This window comes from Nymphalis io, chromosome 22 (genome assembly GCF_905147045.1).
Source record: "Nymphalis io chromosome 22, ilAglIoxx1.1, whole genome shotgun sequence".
NCBI lineage: Eukaryota > Metazoa > Arthropoda > Insecta > Lepidoptera > Nymphalidae > Nymphalis > Nymphalis io.
Window position 1 is genome coordinate 1,508,920 of NC_065909.1, and position 21,355 is coordinate 1,530,274.

At 37.7% G+C, this 21,355-nt stretch overlaps 1 protein-coding gene and 1 long non-coding RNA gene across 2 annotated transcripts; both read right to left on the reverse strand.

Annotated features, from left to right (window-relative positions):
• On the reverse strand, positions 1 to 15,686 carry LOC126777061 (cathepsin L-like proteinase). Its single transcript, XM_050499921.1, has 13 exons — positions 15,603 to 15,686; positions 15,236 to 15,332; positions 14,716 to 14,818; positions 10,062 to 10,173; positions 9,248 to 9,377; positions 7,534 to 7,643; positions 6,172 to 6,268; positions 5,771 to 5,848; positions 4,473 to 4,702; positions 3,871 to 3,997; positions 2,699 to 2,804; positions 1,743 to 1,924; positions 1 to 755 (listed from the first exon to the last, which is right to left on the reverse strand). Exons 1-13 carry the CDS (start codon positions 15,673 to 15,675, stop codon positions 575 to 577), a joined length of 1,626 nt encoding a protein of 541 aa, XP_050355878.1. The 5' UTR covers positions 15,676 to 15,686; the 3' UTR covers positions 1 to 574.
• A 1,637-nt stretch (positions 15,687 to 17,323) lies between these two features.
• Positions 17,324 to 18,402, reverse strand: LOC126777138 (uncharacterized). Its single transcript, XR_007670015.1, has 2 exons — positions 18,363 to 18,402; positions 17,324 to 17,708 (listed from the first exon to the last, which is right to left on the reverse strand). It is a non-coding gene; the product is annotated as an uncharacterized LOC126777138 (long non-coding RNA).
• Positions 18,403 to 21,355: the final 2,953 nt, after the last annotated feature.

Here is a 21,355-nt window from a genome sequence, read left to right on the forward strand (position 1 = left end):
ATTGCACGCTAGGAATTTATTTACGCTATATAATTACATAATAACAAAAGTTTTTATATATGTCTCTAACACAAAAAATCTGACATAACATAAAACAGGCTAGCTAACGTACTGAAGTCATCTAGTAAATGTATAATTTGACGACAGAAAAATGTACTACGTTTTCCAAAAAAAAAATGGTTTCTTCTCTGTTTTGAAAAATACATCATACCATCGTAACTAGTGCGAGTTTTGAAATGAAAACAGCGCCGTCTGGTGACAATAATCGGAATTCATATAGATCGCAATTAACGTAATCGCTATCGGTTAAGTAAAAAAAACGCACTAAATACGCTGATAGAGAAATTTGATAATCAAATTTTTTCCTTCCTGGCATCTTATCTTCATTGTACTTTATATTTTAAAATGTGTTTGTTTTGTGTTTCGAAATTAAATGTTATAACTTATCAAACATAATCTTTAATTGATAGAACAGTACAAAAAACTTCCTCTATAAGCAGTTGAAAATTATCGTTTGGATTCGTTTGATTTTAAACGAAATCAAACGATATTTTTCATTAACGTTTTCATCAGACTAGATAATCGGATAATAGGCTTCTTCTAATATATGACAGTTATTGTTGGTAGCTGAGATGAGCACGTATCCGTCTTCCCCCCAGTCCTCCCCCCAGGAGTTCTTCACGATCCAATACGTAGCACCATCTCGAACACCATAACCTACGACGGTCACGGCATGGTTGTAGTGGTCTTCGTTGCTGTGAAAAATAACAAATTACCTCGAATACAGAACAACATTTGACCATAACAAACAGCTTCCAAAAGGTCATGACGATATGTTCTCAACTTATTTCGTAAGATCAATTTTTTCTACAACAACAAAACAACTCGATCGAAACAATTTCTCATCATTATCAAAACATTGGAAACTATCGATGTTCTTACGAGCACTCTTAAATCGTCATTGATATTTACTACAGGATAAATGTAAAACTTGCATCGGTCCTGTGCGGAAATTTGCCTACGAAAAGTCGCAATTAAACTCACTCAGCAGTACGATTCTGTAAGAACTCACTTCATTACTCACCCGTAAAGTGTTCAACCAACTTATGCCGATACATATTTTGATGCATGTATTCTTAAAATGTTATAATTATTATGGTCAATGTCGCAAATCTGATATTTAACGAGTGTTTTCTGCGGTGAGTTTCGAGTCGGTTCTTACAGAATAGACCTTAATTAAATCTGAAGTTCTTTCTTATTTAATCATTTTCTCAAATGAAGTTCTCCCGTCAATAAAAAATAGTAAGTCGTTCGCTAACCCCTGTCATATATATAATATTATTATATTTCAGAATAAATGATATTAAGAATCTTTGCATTTAGAATTGAAATAAATTGAGCATATTATGCGAACGAATATATTACTTTATATATCATGGAAGTAAAGGTCCATTAGTAAAATATATGTATATAATAAAATATATAAAATAGTTCAAATTTTTTTATCTATAATAATTATTCATACTGAAAAATTTGTCACGACGGTAAGTAGTCAACACATCAGTCAGTACACAACCCATAGACATTGGCGCTATAAGAAGAATTAACCACACCTCGTATCACCAGCGGCACCAACTTTTGGAACTAAAAAGTTGTGTCCTCAATTGTGCTTATTCGGGACCGAACAACAGGTATAAGTAGTGCTGTTTAGATGTTAAAATACCGCTCAAATTAAAACTTACCAATCAGGATCATAAAAAATTCCATTCCTATATTGTATTATTGGTGACGAGTTGATAGCAACAGTCACTGGGCCGTATTTATAGAGAGCAACCTTCATAGCGTTGACGCTGAGCACGGATACTTGAGCGAATCCTCTGATGCGGTATACGTCGGTCATGTTATCAATCGCACAGAAGCCATTCTATAATGAAAATAAATGTTTAATAGAAACCAAACCACGCACAACAAATTCGTGGTCACAGCTCTTGAAAACACTGGAACTAATCAGCTCTATGCCTTATTTATCTCCGGTCACACCTGATTATCAACCATCAGACTGTTGCAATGAAATTCAAATCACAAATCTTTCATCGACTGCGCTGATCGTGTCGGATTGACATCCCAACGGATTGTGAGAGCGAGAGAATTGATAGTTGTTGGTCTGTGTTTGCGCGTACACTTACCGTAACAGCCTGTGAATGTCCCACTGCTGGGCTAAAGGCCTCCTCCTTTTTGAGGAGAAGGTTTGGAGCTTATTCCACCACGCTGCTCCAATGCGGGTTGGTGGAATACACATGTGGCAGAATTTCAGTGAAATTAGACACATGCAGGTTTCCTCACGATGTTTTCCTTCACCGTCAAGCACGAGATGAATTATAATCACAAATTAAGCACATGAAAATTCAGTGGTGCTTGCCCGGGTTTTGAACCCACGATAATGGGTTAAGATTCACGCGTTCTTACCACTAGGCCATCTCGGCAATGTACGCGCAAACCACCCAAACCCAAAGGTTTGGGTGGTTTGCGCGTACACTTGTGTGCTAAAATATCTGTACAGCTGGCCAACCTCCCTCGAGATTGATCGCCTTGGCCGAAATCCGTCCGGAGAACATCATCATTACTAATATGTATATAATATAATACGAATATGTTAGATGATTATATTGTAAACACATAAATCTGAATTAATATTTACCTCTTCCAAATATAAGCCGTAGTCCTCCTCAGTTGGAATGCCATGTTTCAAGACATACTTAAAAACTCTGTCCAACATTCCTCCTTTACAGCCATAGTTATCATATCTAGAAGTTATTGCGTATTATTGGAGTTCAATTAATTTTGGTGCAATTAGTATACAATTTGAAGGTTGTAAGCGAGTGTTACTCTCACTCACTATTTTTTAAATTTTTATTATTCGTCCGTGGCTTCACCATCTTTGGTAAGGGCGGAGATGTTGGTGGTATAAGAAGCCTATTTTCTTCTTCGGAGTTCAAGCTTGCTTCATACCAAATTTCATCAAAATCGGTTCAGTTTTCTAACCGTGAAAACATAACAGAGAGATAGAGTTACTTCAGCATTTATAATATTAGTTTGGACTAGCTGTACCCAAAGACTTTGTCCGTGTGGATTTGCTTGTGACTAATAAATAAGAATACATATTGAAATGTCAGTGCTACTTATATTAAATACAGCTGTTATTTATGGATAAAGCTTTTTAAGTTTATAAAAATCTTTTCTTAGTATTATTAAAATCGATTCACTAGTTTCAGAGTTTATTACAAACAAATTAACTTTTTCTCCTTATAATATTATTATAAATATACATTAAAACATAAATTTTATTTCTGTTTTTTAGAATAAGTAAAGGCTTTTTAAGCTACGCACTAGATGAACGAGACAGACAACTAATTAACAGAATCTGAATCGTGTTTTATACAATCCAGTCGTGTAGAGTAAATTATAAATGAGAAACTCTGTGTCTGTTACGTTTTCACGGCTAGAACACTGAACCGATTTTGATGAAATTTATTATAAAGCAAACTTGAATCCCAAGGCAATACTTACTACTTTTTCTATCTAACAAGTGCAACCCCCCTCCTAACAAGCGAGCGAAGCCGCGGGCGAAAGCTAGTTGAATTATTTCTTTTTTTTTTCCTCAAAATATTTAACCGTTATGGCAGATGGGCCGCCTGATGATAAGTGGTCACCACCATCCATAGAAATTGGCACCATAAGAAATAATAAACACTGGCTTACTCACCTTCCAACCAGAAAAACTGTTTGGCGTTAGAATATGTAATAATTGGGTGGTACCTACCCAGCAGGCTTGTACAAACACCAAATAGATATAAGAGTAAATAGGTATACCCCCAAGCGCAGTCGACTAGTGACTGCTCGCTGAGATCAAGGTTGCGAGCTCCATTGCTTCTGGCGAGCGCACCCTCCACTGCTGCCGTGGTTGCGAATGCCCAGCACGAACCACATGAACCTTGATCTAAGAGATAATAAAGGTTACATTTTTATTTATTTATATAAATACTTTTTTCTCGGATACACATCTATAAACCTTATGACGATTTTATTGTATGTAGTTACAGTATTTGATCGGGATAAATCATATACTATAGCTTTTAAATTACTTATATTATAAAATACTTACATTTATTTTTAAATATTTATATAATAAATACTTTTCAACTTGTATCAATAATAATATACCCATATTATTGCAGTACAGCGGTGCGTATATTATAACTTTTCATTTGATTTTTGCGACCCACCATACACCAATTATTTCTTGTAATGCTTTTACCACCAGCATTTGTGTTATCAGGGCGATAAGCTCACAATAGTATTAATGCACTTAACACCAACATATTCTTCATCAGAAACCAAAGGTGCTTAATATTACAATATAATTATTCTTTTGTCATTTTATGATGGACATGAAGAAAATACAACGAACTTACTTTTAATAGAACTGATGAAGCCTTCGACTCTCATGTCGTAATTCTCAGGCAAATCCTGGGCTATTTCTTCAACCTCTTCTATGGTATGAGGAAAGGGCATTGATCCCAAATCATGGGGATCGGAGGGTCTTGTCGCAAAAAGGTACCCAAGTTCATCGTCAGTAAGGTCAGAGAATTTGTTGATTGTTAATTTGTAGCTAAGATTTTTCTGGTTTTGTTCTAATACGCGTCTAGAATTTTACATAATACATTTATTGTTATATACAAACACATAATATTGTAAATATTTTTGGTAGCAATGATTTTGGACTCAATAAATAGGACCTTTTTGCTTATAAACTTAAAAAGCATTAATTTCACAAACGTTGAACGACAATTTTCTAAAGTGAAAAGATTTTCTCAAATCGCAATAGAAGTTCCTTGTGAAGATTAGCGCGTTAAAAAAGGCATTTATATCTATTAAATATGTTAGTTGCAATAATGGTCGCTGAGCCATAAACACTGACAATGAGAATTAAAATATTATTTCACTAGATGATGTATTATGTAATAATACATAATCAATACAAGCCGAGATGGCCCTGTGGTAAGAACGCGTGAATCTTAACCGATGATCGTGGGTTCAAACCCGGGCAAGCACCACTGAATTTTCATGTGCTTAATTTGTGATTATAATTCATCTCGTGCTTTACGGTGAAGGAAAACATCGTGAAGAAACCTGCATGTGTCTAATTTCACTGAAATTCTGCCACATGTGAATTCTACCAACCCGCATTGGAGCAGCGTGGTGGAATAAGCTCCAAAACCTTCTCCTCAAAAAGAGGAGAGGAGGCCTTTAGCCCAGCAGTGGGACATTCAGAGGCTGTTACGGTACGGTTACGGTAGATGATGTAATTATTGCCGAGATGGCCTAGTGGTTAGAACGCGTGAAACTTAGCCGATGATCGTAGGTTCGAGCCCGGGTGGGCACCACTGAATTTTCATGTGCTTGATTTGTGTTTATAATTCATCTCGTGCTTGACGGTGAAGAAAAATATTGTCAGAAAACCTGCATGAGTCTTATTTCACTGAAATTCTGACACATGTGTATTCTACCAACCAGCATTGGAGATCCGCCTTCTCCTCAAAAGGGAGAGGAGGTCTTAGCCCAGCAGTAGGACATTAACAGGTTGTTACTGTACTATTGATGTTATTATTGTACTGGCTTGTTATGAGCAATTTTCATTACATCGCTAATAATGACCGGACACGAATTAAGAATAATAAAACTAAAAAAAAATATAACCAAACGTAATTACCTTAAATTCTTTTTAAATATTTGCTTTCTCATCTCATGCTCGTTCACCTTATACTTCTTTTTGTGCTGAATTTTGAAACTATAACAGTTAATTAATTAAAATTTAACCCATTTTCTTATCAAGTAAATACTTATTATTCCAAATTATACATTTGTTCCGTTTGAAGTTAAAACACATATACTTCGGAATGATAATCAAAACATGTTTATTAAACGTATAAATTGTCTTTACTGAGAGACTGCGAGTGGAGGGCTGATTAGTTTTCGTCCAGATTATCTGAATTGCGATTCAACAGTAAAATTCAGGCATTCTTGCCAACGATTTTTGATTTGTATAGTAGCTTCTTTTAAATTCGATTTGTATCTTAATATAAATGTTTTTATGTAAATGAATATACACACCTTAGAAAAGCATCATCGACGTCCGTTGAAAGTTCATGAAGATCATTGAATTTGTGCTTAGTGTGCTCCCGCTTGATGGTATCCTTACACGCTTCGACTGAAAACAAATAATACATTTTATTTTATTATAAAACTACCCTCTTTTTAATGGAAGTAACTGGTTTTGTTTTAATTAAAAAAATAAGACATGTAGAACTATTATGTAAGAACAAACTCAATACAACACAGCACACGATAGCGAAATGGCAGAAAATGATATAATAACATTATAACATTTATTCCATCAAAATTATTACATAAATTAATTTACTATAGCTTTCAAGTTTGTTCACACAAAATAGTTCTTTTTATATATATATATGTTTAGCGGGAAGGCAAATGACTCCATTCCAATAGATGGTAAGTGGTAGTAGACTACCACTACTACTGGACTAGAGTCCAAATAGGACGACGGCCAGTACAGTCGGAAAGAATGATCCGTAAGATGTCTCTTCACGCCTGGTTTGAAGGGATAAGATAAGAGGGGAACACGTGTGCTGGTAAAAAATTCGAATTTTTGTAGGTGCGACAAAGAAAAGAGTTACCGAATTTCTCGGTGCGCGATGGAATTTACGTCACCGTTGGGCGGTGACGTCGAGAGCCAGTGCTACTGTTATTGCGCTTGCTTTATTTATAACTTATTTTACTTTAGTAAGGTTGCCTGCCTATCGGTATTCTACAAGATATATTTCGGAGTGTGCTCAGGAACTATTTAATGTGGTTCCTCCGTCACCTTTTTACCACAGAACTGCGAGGCATCGAAAATATCTGCATCCGTACGTAGTTGACGTATTTAAGACACGTACGAAACGATTTGCTTCCTCGTTTCTGATACGCACCGCCAAGGTCTGGAATACTCTCCCGACCTCCGTTTTCCTCAACACCTACAAAATGGGTACCTTCAAGTCAAGAGTGAATAGGCATCTTCTAGGCAGGCGCGCTCCACCTTAGACTGTATCTTCACTTTCCATCAGGTGTGATAACAGTCAAGCGCTAACCTATGCATTTAAAAAAAAATACACACTCAGCCTGTTAATGCCCCACTGCTGGGCTTAATCCTCCTCTCCCTTTAGAGGAGAAGGTTTGAAGCTTATTCCACCACGCTGCTTTTTTCAATGAAATTCAATGAAATTAGACACATGCAGGTTTCCTCACGATGTTTTCCTTCACCGTCAAGCACGAGATGAATTTTAAACACAAATTAAGCACATGAAAATTCTGTGGTGCTTGCCCGGTATTGAACCCACGATCATCGGTTAAGATTCACGGGTTTTAACCAATAGGTCATCTCAGCTCCTTTATATATTATAATTTAAATATTACCGTTAGTTAGGTTTAATTCTCCCGCATCAAGTGGACTGAAGTTGAAGTAACGGATTATTATGTGACTATCCAAGGCACCGGACCAGAGATTATGTCGTAACGATTCGTATCTGTTGAATAAAATAAGAAGTTATTTTATAGTTATATATACATTATTTAAAAACATGCAGCTAGAATAAATATTTACGGCATACAGAATAAAGTATAACGGCTTTACTTATAAATATTGTTTAGCGGTTGATTATATAAGCAATTGATACTTTTTTTTGTTTATTTAAGTTATATTTATATAGTATATATTTCCACGGTATAAAGTCTTATGGCATTCTACTCTTGGGTAATGCAGACGATATTAATACGATTTCTGTACTGCAGTAGAGGGCCATTCGTGCAATTTATAACCTGGGCCGAAAAGATTCACTAAGGTATAAATTTAGAGAAATTAAAATAATGACTGTCGCTTCTCAATATATATTTGATAATGTTATGTATGTACGCAAAAACGTAAAAGATTTTTCCAGAAATTGTGACGTACATACTGTTAACACCAGGAACAAGTATAAACTTACAACCACTATGACCAGATTACACAGGGTTAGTAAGTCGTTTATGGGACAATGTATACACTTTTACAACAGGATCCCAGAAAACATTCAAAAACTCAATTGTGAAATTTAAAAGAATCGTTAAGGAGCACTTGTGAGCTAGAGGATATTACACAACCAATGACTTTTTAGATGATTGCTCACCTTGCGAATGAAACGAACGCCTCCAGGCCATTTCAAATAAAAAAATACAATTCTATGATTGTATATTACGTAAATTGTAAGAAATCTTTCGCCGGTTCTTCTCAGGTCTGAGGGTTTTATTTCCGAACCGGTGGTAGATTTATGACAATCAATAAGTAAGTGTAAAACTTCTATATTGAATAAAGATTTTCGAATTTGACATGGTGCGTCTTAGTCTTTCGGATGCCAATTCAATGATGTCAGAAAGACAGAATCAGTGTTTAACTAAATAGCCGCTAAATAATCTACATAAGTGTGTAAGTTTTTATAACATTAGGTAGACTTAACCGATTTTGATGAAATCGGAACAGCGATATTCTATAATAATTATCATAATTTTTGTAATTTTTATTCGTTTGGATGGTTACCCAGAACAAACAGATAGAAAAATTATTTATTAACTGAAAGGCAGTTATTTTGCAATCACTGTCAAAAACATTAATTTTACTTATTTGTATAGATAAAAATACAATGAGAGGATCTGTAGAATGGCATTTGAATCAAAAAATAAAATAATGTCACAGCCTGTACATGTCCCACTACTGGGCAAGGACCATCGCTCTTCTTGACAAACTAAATATGAACATAAAAATTATATATAATTAATACAATTATTTTGATTTCAGCGTCGACGGCAATATAATATATGCAATTTAATTTATTTCTTTACAAAATGACCTGTTGCTCTTGGCCAAAATGACCTCGACAGCGTCACCAAGCCCCCTGCTTGGTGACGCTGTCGAGGTCTTGAAAATACTTAGCCAGATGTTGGGAGCCAAAAAGGCTAACACACACAACAAAACAAGTACACATGTCCTATAAGTGCCTCATGTGATGACGAACCTCGGCTGAGGACACCGTCGATAGAGGACAGTGAGTGTCCTTATATATTGGTCCTATATAAGCAAAATACCATATGTACTTACAAAACTGGTACATAGTCTCCATCCGTGCTCTTATACGCGTATATAGTTTGTTCTTCTTTAGTATTATCATCACCATCTGTTTCTATGTACTTCCAGATTTGCACACTCTTATCGTTGTAAATTGTTTCGCCTGCGTAAAATACATAATATTGTGGTCCTGTTCCAAATGGTAAGGCTTTATGCAAACCCGTCTACTAGTAGGTATGAGCTATTCCCCATATATTACCTACATATTCTGCCGCTAAACAGCAATACTTAGTATTATTGTGTTCCGGTTTGAAGGGTGAGTGACCCAGTGTAACTACAGGCACAAGGGACATAACATCTTCGTTCCCGAGGTTGGTGGCACATTGGCGATATAAGGAATGTTTAATATTTCTTACATCGCCCATGTCTATGGACGGATGATATGACTACTTATTGTCAAGTAATCAATTTGTCCGCCAACCTATTTTATATAAAAATTAGCTATTCGATCGCCAGGAACGCATGGAAAATGCATTCGTTAGTAACGAGCGGTCAAATAATTTGTTTGTCTGACCTGACCTATCAATTAATTATTAATAATTAATGAACTAATCTATACTAATATTATAAATGCGAAAGTAACTTTGTCTGTCACGCTTTCACGGCTAAACCACTGAACAGATTTAAATGAAATTTGGTATGAAGCAACCGTAAGCTTCAACAATGAACATTCGCTAGTTTTTTATTCCTAGCACTTGAGCCCCCAACTAAACACGCGGGCAAAGACAAAGCTGTTGCCAAAAACTAGTAAGTTATAATTCTGTATATTATTAGTTATATATTTTACCAAAATATGTAAAGTTTTCACTTGAGGTCATTAGATTCTTTTGTTCTCCTTCCCAAGTGTCTTCATCGCATACAATTTCACTTGTCATTTCATCTGTGGTCCTTGGATATATCTGTAACATTCATATATAATTATTGTAATTGTTGATGTTGGTCACATGTATCGTCGGTTCCATTTCCACTGGTGATGAGGGCTGGCTGGCCAAAATTGGGACAGATTTTGAGATACTTTTCACAAAAAAAACTAATTGCTTTTTTTCTAACCCAAGGCTACAATCCAGAACTCTAAAGCGCTTGGAAAAGTTACTTATGTAAAGAAAAACAAGCGCTGTACCAACAGCACTCTTTTGTCGGTAAAACCGTGACCGTATTATTACCTATGTATTTGATAGATGGCGTTGTCAATGACATGATAGCCAACACGGTAGATAAAACAGCATGTTTTTGATAAAATATTATAAAAATGAATTGACATATCAAATAAACGACTTTAATTGTCGTTTCTTTGTTAAACAGTGTATTTAATATCAAGTGTATATAAAAACTAAAATTAAAACTTTGTTTTTAGAGCAGAATGTAGAATTCCTAATCAATTAAAAATATTATCTTATACTTAAATGAAGTATATTCCAATTTTATTTTTTTACAGATTTCAATACTCATTAGCAATTCTTTAGTCCAGAGGGTGGATCTACCAGTTATCTGTCCGATAGCTGGTTGGAATCACTACGGGTACGCGACCCCGGACTGCTCTAGCTACTAGTGTCACATTCCTGTATCTTCCGTGATCACAGTATCCTCACCCCTCTCCTTGATACGTTGTTTCCCAAAATTATCCCAGCGTCACGCCAAAGAAGAAGGAAAACTAATATTAAACCCGGAGCGGTGCCTCCGTTTAGGCGTAAGCCAGTCACCTGCGGCCAAACCAGCACCACACGTATTGACTCGTCATTCCTGCGGATCCTGCTGGGGAGGAGGAGAGGGTGGCATGGGTACTGGGCAAGCCCGTGTTGCCATAAAGTCGCCAGGCCCAGGCGTAGCAGCATCCACGGAGAGGACACTTCGCTCACCTGTCTTGCAGGTGGAAAACAACACGGAGAGTGGCAGTCACCGGTTATAAGTCAGCACGAATAGGCGTAAGTGCGGACGCCAGGGGCCACTCTTGACAGTAGGAGGATCCATCGTAGATCCATTGATCAGTTACCGCCTGCTTTAAGTCGGGCAGCCCCCGATCAATAAGGTACTGATCCGCCTCAGCGTTAACTTGTTCCGCCTGGGTGAACGGAACACAAGCCTTACAGCTAGACGTTGACGCTGTGACATTAACCACCTGCTCAAAGGAACATAAATCCCAAAACCCACACCAACGCTGCTTACATGCGCTTTGCGACATGGAATGTCCGAACGATGAGGACAGGCTTCCCGAACACCTACGGAAGCTCCGATTGCGCCCAAGAACTGCGCAAAACTTACAGTATCGACGTGGAGCTTACAAGGCTCAATATTGATATTGTAGCCTTACAAGAGACCAGAACTGAAGACGAATGGTCTTTGCGTGAAGCTAACTACACTTTTTACTGGAAGGGCAAGAGTTCCTTGGAAACACGAGAGCATGGTGTAGGTTTCGCGGTTCGAAACCATCTCATCAACGCCATAGAAACACCTGTAGGCGTTTCCGAGCGAATTATGGTCTTGCGTCTAAACACAAAAAGCGGCTTTGTCACGCTAATTTCCGCTTACGCACCGACGCTTAGTTCAAAACCCGAGACCAAGGATCAATTCTACGGCCAGCTCGATGAGACAGTGCGCAGGGTAAATCCAACTGACAGACTGCATATTTTGGGTGACTTTAATGCCCGCGTCGGTCAGGGCACATCAGCCTGGCCTGAATGCCTCGGTGCACACGGCATAGGGAAGCTTAACGACAACGGACAACGACTGTTGGAGTTTTGCTCAAGGCACCAGCTGTGTGTTACCAACACCTTTTTTAAAGGCAAAATGATGCGGAAAGTCTCGTGGATGCACCCTCGATCTAAACACTGGCACCAATTAGACCTTGCTCTTACAAGAAGGAGGGATCTACGGGAAACGCTCCACACGCGGGCGTTTCACAGTGCCGATTGTGACACCGATCACAGCCTCGTTGCTACTAAAGTCCGACTTGTCCCTAGAAGAGTCCATTCTTCCAAGCCACCCGGTCGTAAAAAGATAAATCTTTTCAAGACTCGTGACATGGAAGTAGTGGAGTCATTTGGGGAACTCGTCCGCGAAGAAGTTGCAACTTGGGATAGTACGGCATCAGCGCGAGTCGAATGGGAAAAAGTCAAGTCTCTTCTCACTGACACTGCAGGCAAGATTTTTGGCTATCAAAAGGCAAAATCTTACGACTGGTTTCAAGAAAACGAGGAGCACTTACTTCCCTTGATTGACTCGAAACGCCAAGCCGCTTTAAATTTTCGCCTTAACCCTTGCGATGCGACGCGTAAAGATCTCACGAAGGCAAAAGCCTCACTCCAGCGTAGCACGCGCTTCTTTGTAAATGCGTATTGGACAGAGCTTTGCCAAAGCATCCAAGCGTGCGCAAACGCGGGGGATATTGGCGGGGTGTACGCGGGCATCAAAAGAGCTCTTGGACCTACTCCAAAAAAGACGGCACCTCTCAAGGAAACCGACGGTTCTGTTATAACAGACAGCACCCGTCAGATGGCAAGATGGGTAGAATACTACAAGGGGCTCTACTCGTGCCCAGTGGATATTCAGCCAGAAGCAATGGAGCTTGTCCCGAATCTGGCAACTTGGCACGAGCTAGACGTTGCACCCACAGTAGAGGAACTTTATCTGGCCGTCAAGAAGCTCAAATGCGGAAAGAGCCCCGGAAAAGACGATGTTGTCACCGAAGTCGTCAAGCTTGAGTGCCTCTTGCCCATCCTTCATAACCACCTGGCTAAGTGCTGGGAAGAAAACTACGTCCCTCAGGATATGCGAGATGCTAACATCGTCACTCTTTATAAAGGCAAAGGCGATCGTGGCGACTGCAACTGTTACCGCGGTATATCTCTTCTTAGCATCGTCGGTAAAGCCTTTGCCAGGGCCATTTTAGGCAAACTACAAAGGCTCGCCGACCGCGTATACCCTGAAGCACAATGTGGTTTTAGGTCCCAACGGTCAACTGTCGACATGATATTTTCACTCAGACAGCTACAAGAAAAGTGTAGGGAGCAACATACCCCCCTAGTCATTGCATTTGTAGACCTAAATAAGGCTTTTGACTCCGTGAGCAGAGAGGGGTTGTACTCGGTTCTTGTCAGAATTGGATGCCCCCCAAAACTCCTAAGGATAGTGCAATCGTTCCACGAAGGTATGGAAGTCACCGTCCTGCACAATGGCAACGCATCCACGCCATTCGACGTACGCCGTGGCGTTCGTCAAGGTTGTGCACTGGCCCCCACCTTGTTCGGAATATTCTTCTCGGTGCTTCTGAAGGTTGCTTTTGGAGATGAACAGCAAGGCGTCCACTTACACACGCGAACCGATGGTAGGCTGTACAACATCTCAATGCTCAAGTCCAAACGCTACAGGGAGGACCTATTTGTAGATAGTCTCCTCTTCGCTGACGACGCTGCCTTCGTTGCTCATGACCAAGCTCAACTCCAGAGTCTAATGGACAAATTTGCCAGAGCGTGCGACCTCTTCTCAATGTCCATAAACTGCAAGAAGACCGTTATTTTAGCGCAAGGATGTTTAGAGCAACCAGTCATCTTGCTTAACGGCGCACCTTTACAGGTGGTTAACAAATTTTGCTACCTTGGGTCGCATTTGTCGAGCAATCTCTCGCTTGATGCAGAGATCGACTTCCGCATCGGCAAAGCAGCCTCTATGTTCGGGAGGCTCTGTTCAAGGGCTTGGGATAACAGACACCTTACGGTAAAAACGAAAATGCTTGTTTACCAATCATGTGTCCTAAGCACACTCTTGTATGGAGCAGAAACGTGGACAACGTACGCAAAACAAGAACGCCGACTAAACACATTTCACTTGCGCTGTCTTCGGAACATTCTGGGCATCACATGGCAGGATCGCGTGACAAACGAGTCTGTTCTAGGCAAGGCACAGCTGCCTAGCATCATGGCCATTCTCAAAAAAAAAACGGTTACGGTGGCTGGGACACGTGCATCGAATGGAGCAGACCCGTCTTCCAAGGCAAATACTACTGGGAGAGGTTGTGGATGCAAAGAGGTCTGTTGGGCGGCCTATGCTCCGTTACAAAGATTGCGCTAAGCGTGATATGGTTGCGTTTAACATCCCTAGCAATCGATGGGAGGAACTGGCAGAGGACCGTGCCAAGTGGCGACGCCTTATTTACGAAGGTCAATCAAAGCATGACAATGACTGGTTTAAACTACTAAAAGAAAAACGCACTAGGCGTTATGAGCGGGCTTCAAACCCCCGCCCATCTGGGGGCGCATACACTTGCGGAAGTGCGGCCGGGGGATCCTCTCTCGCATTGGTCTTTTCAGTCATGAACGCAAGTGCCTTCGCGATGCCGCTTAAATCATCTGTCAAAGATGCAGAGGCCTATATATATAGCAATTCTTATATCCCTATCGCAATTTATTTAAGTCCAACTATTAAAAAAAACACAATAAACTTCGTACCGCATATTCTCTACCATAATCCTCTTCACTTTCGGCGATGTAATAGTTCATCACCATCCCTCCGTAATAGTCTATACGAGACATGTTCAATTCGGCGCTGTACCTAAAATTATAATGAAAATATAAATGTGCACTTCAGAATGTATACCGAAGTGACCTGACTGATTCGAACCGTTGAATTATCATGTGTTTAATTTGTTATTCATCTCTAAGTTACCGTCACGGAGAAACATCGAGAAGAGACTTTACTTCTTCTTTGATTGAATTCTGCTATATGCGTATCCGCAATGAAGCAGCGTTGTGAAATAGACCTCAAATTTTCTTCAAAATAACATGAACAGTAGATAATTTCTTTGTGCTCGCCTGGATTTGAACCTCTAAACTTTTAAGATACATATGTAAATCGCCTCTGATCCGTCTCGGCTTTTGACATTACAGATATATTAGGCAATAATGTAAGCAATGAGCCACAAATCGAGTCACCCCCTCCTAAACACATTCGAACATAATTATATCTCACCAGAATTCAAACGGCTTTATAATACCGGTGAATAGATTTGTAATTTCTCCTCGTATGCTATACTCTGTCGGAAATTTTAACACATTTTCTTCTCCACCTGCAAATATTAAGTAATCATAATCATCCGACATTAATCATAGCTTAATCGTTCACACTCAAAGTCATATTTCAACCAAAACAAAACTTTAATGAATTATACAAAAACCTTTCTCATGAATCCTATGATTGGCGAAAACTATTCATGAAATGGCTTGAAAATTCGTTCTGCAGTTTTTGAGCTTATAGCGTTAATTTCAAACAAACAGACAGACGCGGTGGGTGTACTTTCTTTTAAAATATGTAGTGATATTATGTAAATTATAATTACCCAATGAAAATGAGAAGCCAGGATCAAAAGCAATTATTAAAAGTAACACTATGTTCAACGATGCCCACGCCATGATGGACTCCGAAAGCGAATGAGCGAATTACAATTACAACATATATATATATAGTTAGCTTAGCAATTATAAAGCTAAGTTCACATTGTGATCACTTGTTTGCTCGAAAAATCGCGACGACAATGACTGCATTCTGGAACGGGTTTATATCTATATTACACTTGGTGTAGGGATCAGGAGGGCTTGTGTACCATTATGTCACCCTCTACTTGCGATCGTCAGCAGCTACCTACACGACTGGTACATTTCGTACAAAGTGCAAATGAAGAGTGGGGGGACGCAAGATTATTCTTTTTCAAAGAGAGCTTCAAGTCAAGAGTATAGTACGACAAGAGAATGACATTGGTAAAACGATCCTGCAACCTCCGAACTGTCGAGATGAGCTTAATAGGGACAAATCTCACATAAACCGGTTCTCTGGGTATGGTTTTTTTTTTTATAGAAATGTCAACCATCATTTACATAGCTAATGCGCCACCACCTTGGGAATTAAGATTTCATGTCCTTTGTGGCTGTAATTACACTGGCTCACTCACCCTTCAAACCGGAACACAACAATATCAAGTACTGCTGTTTTGCGGTAGAATATCTGATGAGTGGGTGGTACCTACCCGGACGAGCTTGCACAAAGCCCTATCACCAGTAGATATGATAAAGTTACTAGCTTCTCCTATCGATCCTGGGTTCTACTGTCGAAAACTATTACCACTTCCTTACCCAAGATTACTATTGTCTTCAATAGTAATCTTGGGTAAGGAAGTGATATAAGTTGTATACCATATCGTGACTTCCCGTTCATTAGTAATTATTGAGATTGTATTAATATAATGTTGGCTGTGTATATTTTAGTATTTTTTATGAAGATTTGCGAGCTAAACATGATATGTATGCCTTTGTAATTCATTATCTAAATAAATTCGATAAATCTCGATTTCTTAATTAAAACATTTTAAACGTAATGAACTAAAAGTTAAATTTATATTTATATAATTACTATTATCAAAATTTCACGTTTTGATAAGCGAATTAAAAAAACTATCAAACTCATTATTTTTATATTTTATTTCGATAGGTATTATTATAAAAAAGAGTTTCGCTCGCGGCTTTGTCGGAGGGGGGAAGTAATTAGTACCCTGTGTAAATCTGTACTCCAGACAATGTGTATGGAAAATATCAAGATCGCGTAACATGCAAACTTACTATGGTATTTATAATATTAATTATTAAGTATTAACTTGTAAAAGTTATTAAGTAACAGCCTTGAATATCCCACTGCTGGGCTAAGGCCTTTTCTTTTTTTGAGGAGAAGGTTTGGAACTTATTTCACCACGCTGCTCCAATGCGGGTTGGTGGAATATACATGTGGCAGAATTTCAAGTGAAATTAGATACATGCAGTTTCCTTACGATGTTTTCCTTCACCGCCAAGTACGATATAAATTATAAACACAAATCTTAAAATAAAATTAAGTGTAAAAAAATGCGTTAACCATTGTGTTCCCAAGGTCGGTGGTGCATTGGTGATTTAAGGAACGGTTAATTTTTCTTTCAGTGATGTCTAAGGGCGGTAGTTAACATCAGGTGGCTCAATTGTCCGTCCCATCTATCTTATAAGAAACCATGGACAGGGCAGATAGAAAAGCGCGATAACCAATATTGTCACCAACTTTTAATCCGTATCGGTCAAAACTTCGTACAATTAAACTAAATTGTTGTAATAATATTAACACTTTAATCGGAGATGTCATTTTATCGGTTTTTATTTGAAAATGGAAACAAATCTTTCAAGTCTTCATTTAGCCACTAGGCTTGTGATGGGCGACACCTAGGCCTCCAGTGACGACGGCTGGAAAACCGGGGCCTTTAGCAGAGGGTACGCTGCCACAGTGATCATTCTTCAATATATCACATTTCTCACTGGAAACTTCAATAACTTTTTCTGTTGTCGTTGTCGTTGTTGATGGTGCTAAACGCCTACGATTATCAGCCACAATGCAGCTTGCAGCCATCACCAGAATCATAAGCTTATACATACTGAAAATATATTATTGTACATATTAATTATATATATATTTCTAAATTATATATAATATTAGCAACATTTACTGATTAACCTACTCAGCATTTATACAACCGCCAAAAAATAGGATTGCCTACGATTGATTACGATTTGTATGGTGAGTGGGCTAGTGTAATTAATTCCAGGTATCATTCTTTGTTGAATAGAGATAAAAGCATTACACTGCTTATTGTCAAAAATCTCTTGTGTTCCCTCGTTGGTAGGTATATAACATCTTTGTTACAAAGGTTGGTGGCAAATTGGCAATGTAATAAAATATGGTTCATATTTTTACAGCACCAATGTCAATAGGCGGTGGTAACCAACAGTTGGCCAATTCACTCTTACTGAGTGAATTTTTTCAATGTCTTGAAAAAAATTTCTGTGAATGATTGGTAAGTCCATCGTTATTTTATTTTTTATTATATTTTTGAAACTATCAGTATCCACTTATAACTTAAAACTAATATCCACTTATAACACAATATCAACTTAACAATAATATTTTTATTAAAAGTTTAAAAAAAGTGAAAATATTAAAATTTGAACGTTTGAATTAAGCACGATTGAATTAAAAAGATTAAAAAAAAACTTGACAAAGATATATATTACAATGCCAAAGAACTTACTTCAAAGATGTAAATGCAGTTATTGTTCGAAATAAAATGTAGTTATTTAATATTTAAATTCCCTTTTTATACTAACCAGATATTTCATGCACACCGAGACAAAAAACTAACAACACATGCATAACATTTTTTAATACATTTTAAAATCAATTTGTTTTTGTTTATCGCGTTGATAAATATGTACAAATTATAACAATGATATGAAAGGACAGCATTTTTTTTATATTTAATCTTTATAGAGGGATTACAACACAAACCAAGTTGCTTACTGAAGTTGTCCATAAGAACATTTTTTTTTAATTTAAAATAGGTAGGCAGACTGGCAAATGGACCACCTGATGATAAATGGTGATTCTACACATAGACATTGGTACTGTGAGGAATACTAACATCCCCCTACATCGTCAATGCGAAACCTTGGAAACTGAGATGTCCCTGTACTCACACTGGCTGGTACACCCGCATCGGTTCAACTTAGTAGAGAAAGCACACCTTCTCCTCAATAAGGAGAGGTTAACACCTGCTGTGTTTATTGTGCTGTGTTAACACCTGCTGTGTTTTGTGCGGGCCATTTATAGGCTTTTATTTTACTCGTCGTTCAAACCGGATGGCAATATCGCATTTTTTCTGTAAGTAATATTTGTAAGATATTTTGAGAAAATAAATGTCCTTTCATTTGATTCTTTGAAACCGTGATGAGGGGGTGCAGGAATTGCAGGTCACCTTCTCATGACGCTGAGAATTCGAGAATTCTTCAGTGTGCTTAATTCGAACGTTTTTACTTAATCGATTGCGTTGACGGTAGCCGTGATTTGTATGGAGTTCCGATAATTGTCACTAAACGGCGCTGTTTCCATACAATACGCTATCGAATAGGTACTTAAAAAAACTTGCAACAGGCACACAGACTGCTAGAAGTGTGACTATGGCGAACGATTGATGTGCTGTACTGTGGTGCAGTGGAATCGCGCCTGATATTTCGCTGATGATTATCAAAACGACCCTTTGATATATTTAAATAAAATAAATAAATTATTCGTATGTCAATAACATCTCTTAAATATTATTAAAATAAAAGCTAACAAAATTATTTCCACGCTTAAAGCAATTTTACATTCAATACATTTTATAAAACAAAATTTGTGTGCAGCGAAATGAATTATTCATACAATTTATTTGAGTTTCCTTTCATCTAATCATATAAATGTTATTTTTTTGTTATTCAATTCCGCATTATATCAGCACAGCAGCGTATATTAGTGATTTCATTAAAAGTAAATACGAGTAGATAAGAATGCATATATATATATACAGTAACAGTATATATATACTGTTATTAATTGCCTGCCTCGTGGGTCTATAATTCTAGGCCAAGGTTGTCCGAAAAATATGTAATTAACAGTCTGTAATCAATATTGTTTTATTATATACAGGAGTCCGTGGCTCTGTTTCTTTTTTAGTAAAGGAGAAGTAACTTAACAGCTTGTAAATATCCTATAGCTGGAAAGCCTAGCTTTCCTCTCATCTTAAAGATAGTACTTGGAGTTTAGTCCACCAGGTTATTCCAATAAGCAAATGATGAGAAACAATCATCTATTAGGATTCACGTGTTCTAAAGTCATCTCCTCTCTTTTTTTAATATGGGATCCGAAAATCAAATGATACGCCTGATACTAAGTGCCACTGCACTTTTAACTTTTTTTAAATGCCTTACTTACTTGTAACTTTTGTTGCACTTGCCTATCACTCCAAACCGAAACCCAACGACCCAAAGTATTACAGTTTGGCTGAAAAACGAGTGAAGGGTGTACATTTTTTGGGTGAGTGTATGTTTTTTTGGGGAAGGGAATGAAATTAAATGTCTGTACCACCGTTTTCAAATAACTCTTCAAGAAACTCAGTAGCAACTCTTTTTCATTATTTAAAAAATAGAAATTATATTTATTTATTTTTACTTGTCATGACAATCAACAGCGTTACAGAAATGGTTGTACAGTTTTTTCTTAATACATAGGATTATATTTTTGTAATACGAAACTTGAGAAAAAAAAATTAAGGGTAAAGACATCGTATGAGTATTAATATTTACAGTAAAAAACATTCTTGCTTAATATTAATGCGAAAAAATCGCTTGTGCGCATGCGCGCGCGTGTGTGCTTGCGTGTGTGTACGTTTGTGTATATTGTTATTTATTGTCCCAGGACGTAGATGCTATAAGTTCAAAGGCACATATTTATAACTACTACATATTATAAAACAAAGTCCCCCCACTCCATCTGTATGTCTGTCTTTCTGAACGCAATAATCTCAAAAAATACCAAACGGATTTTCATACGGTTTTCTCTAATGGGTGAAGTGAAGTCTAGGGAAGGTTAAGGTGTATTTATTAAATATTTATGGAAATTGAGTGAAATATGACGACGATTGTTGTACTAGGTACATAGATATAATATTTATGTTGATATATTTTTATCCAGTGCCTTGCCGCTTGCCATTTGCCAGTACCTATACAGTCGTATGCTTATTGGCAAAGTCCAGCCCTCCATTTTCTCTCCAATCAATCAAATCAATCAACAGCCAATCGTTGTCCACTGCTGAACATAGGCCTCTCCCAATTTTCTCTTCATGTAAGGGAATTTTAAAGTGAGAAACTACAAAAAATAACAAATAAATTTATTATTATTACACCTACATTTAATTATCTAGAGCGTTATTTCCTACCTCTAAACACAACCCGCTCGCTATTTTAGGATTTTATTACAGTCTATTGTGTACGGCATAACTTCACAAGAGGCATAATTTTTAAAGATACGTCTTTGATTAAAACTATACACCGTTGGATCGCTTTGCCTTAAACTTTCTTTGCTGTTAAAAATATGCAGGCACTTAACAGTAACGTAGGTCTACCGTTTCCATTCATCCATCCACCGATTGGTTCCGACAATACACATTAGCGCTGATAAAATTAGTAACCATGCCTCACATTCATGTAG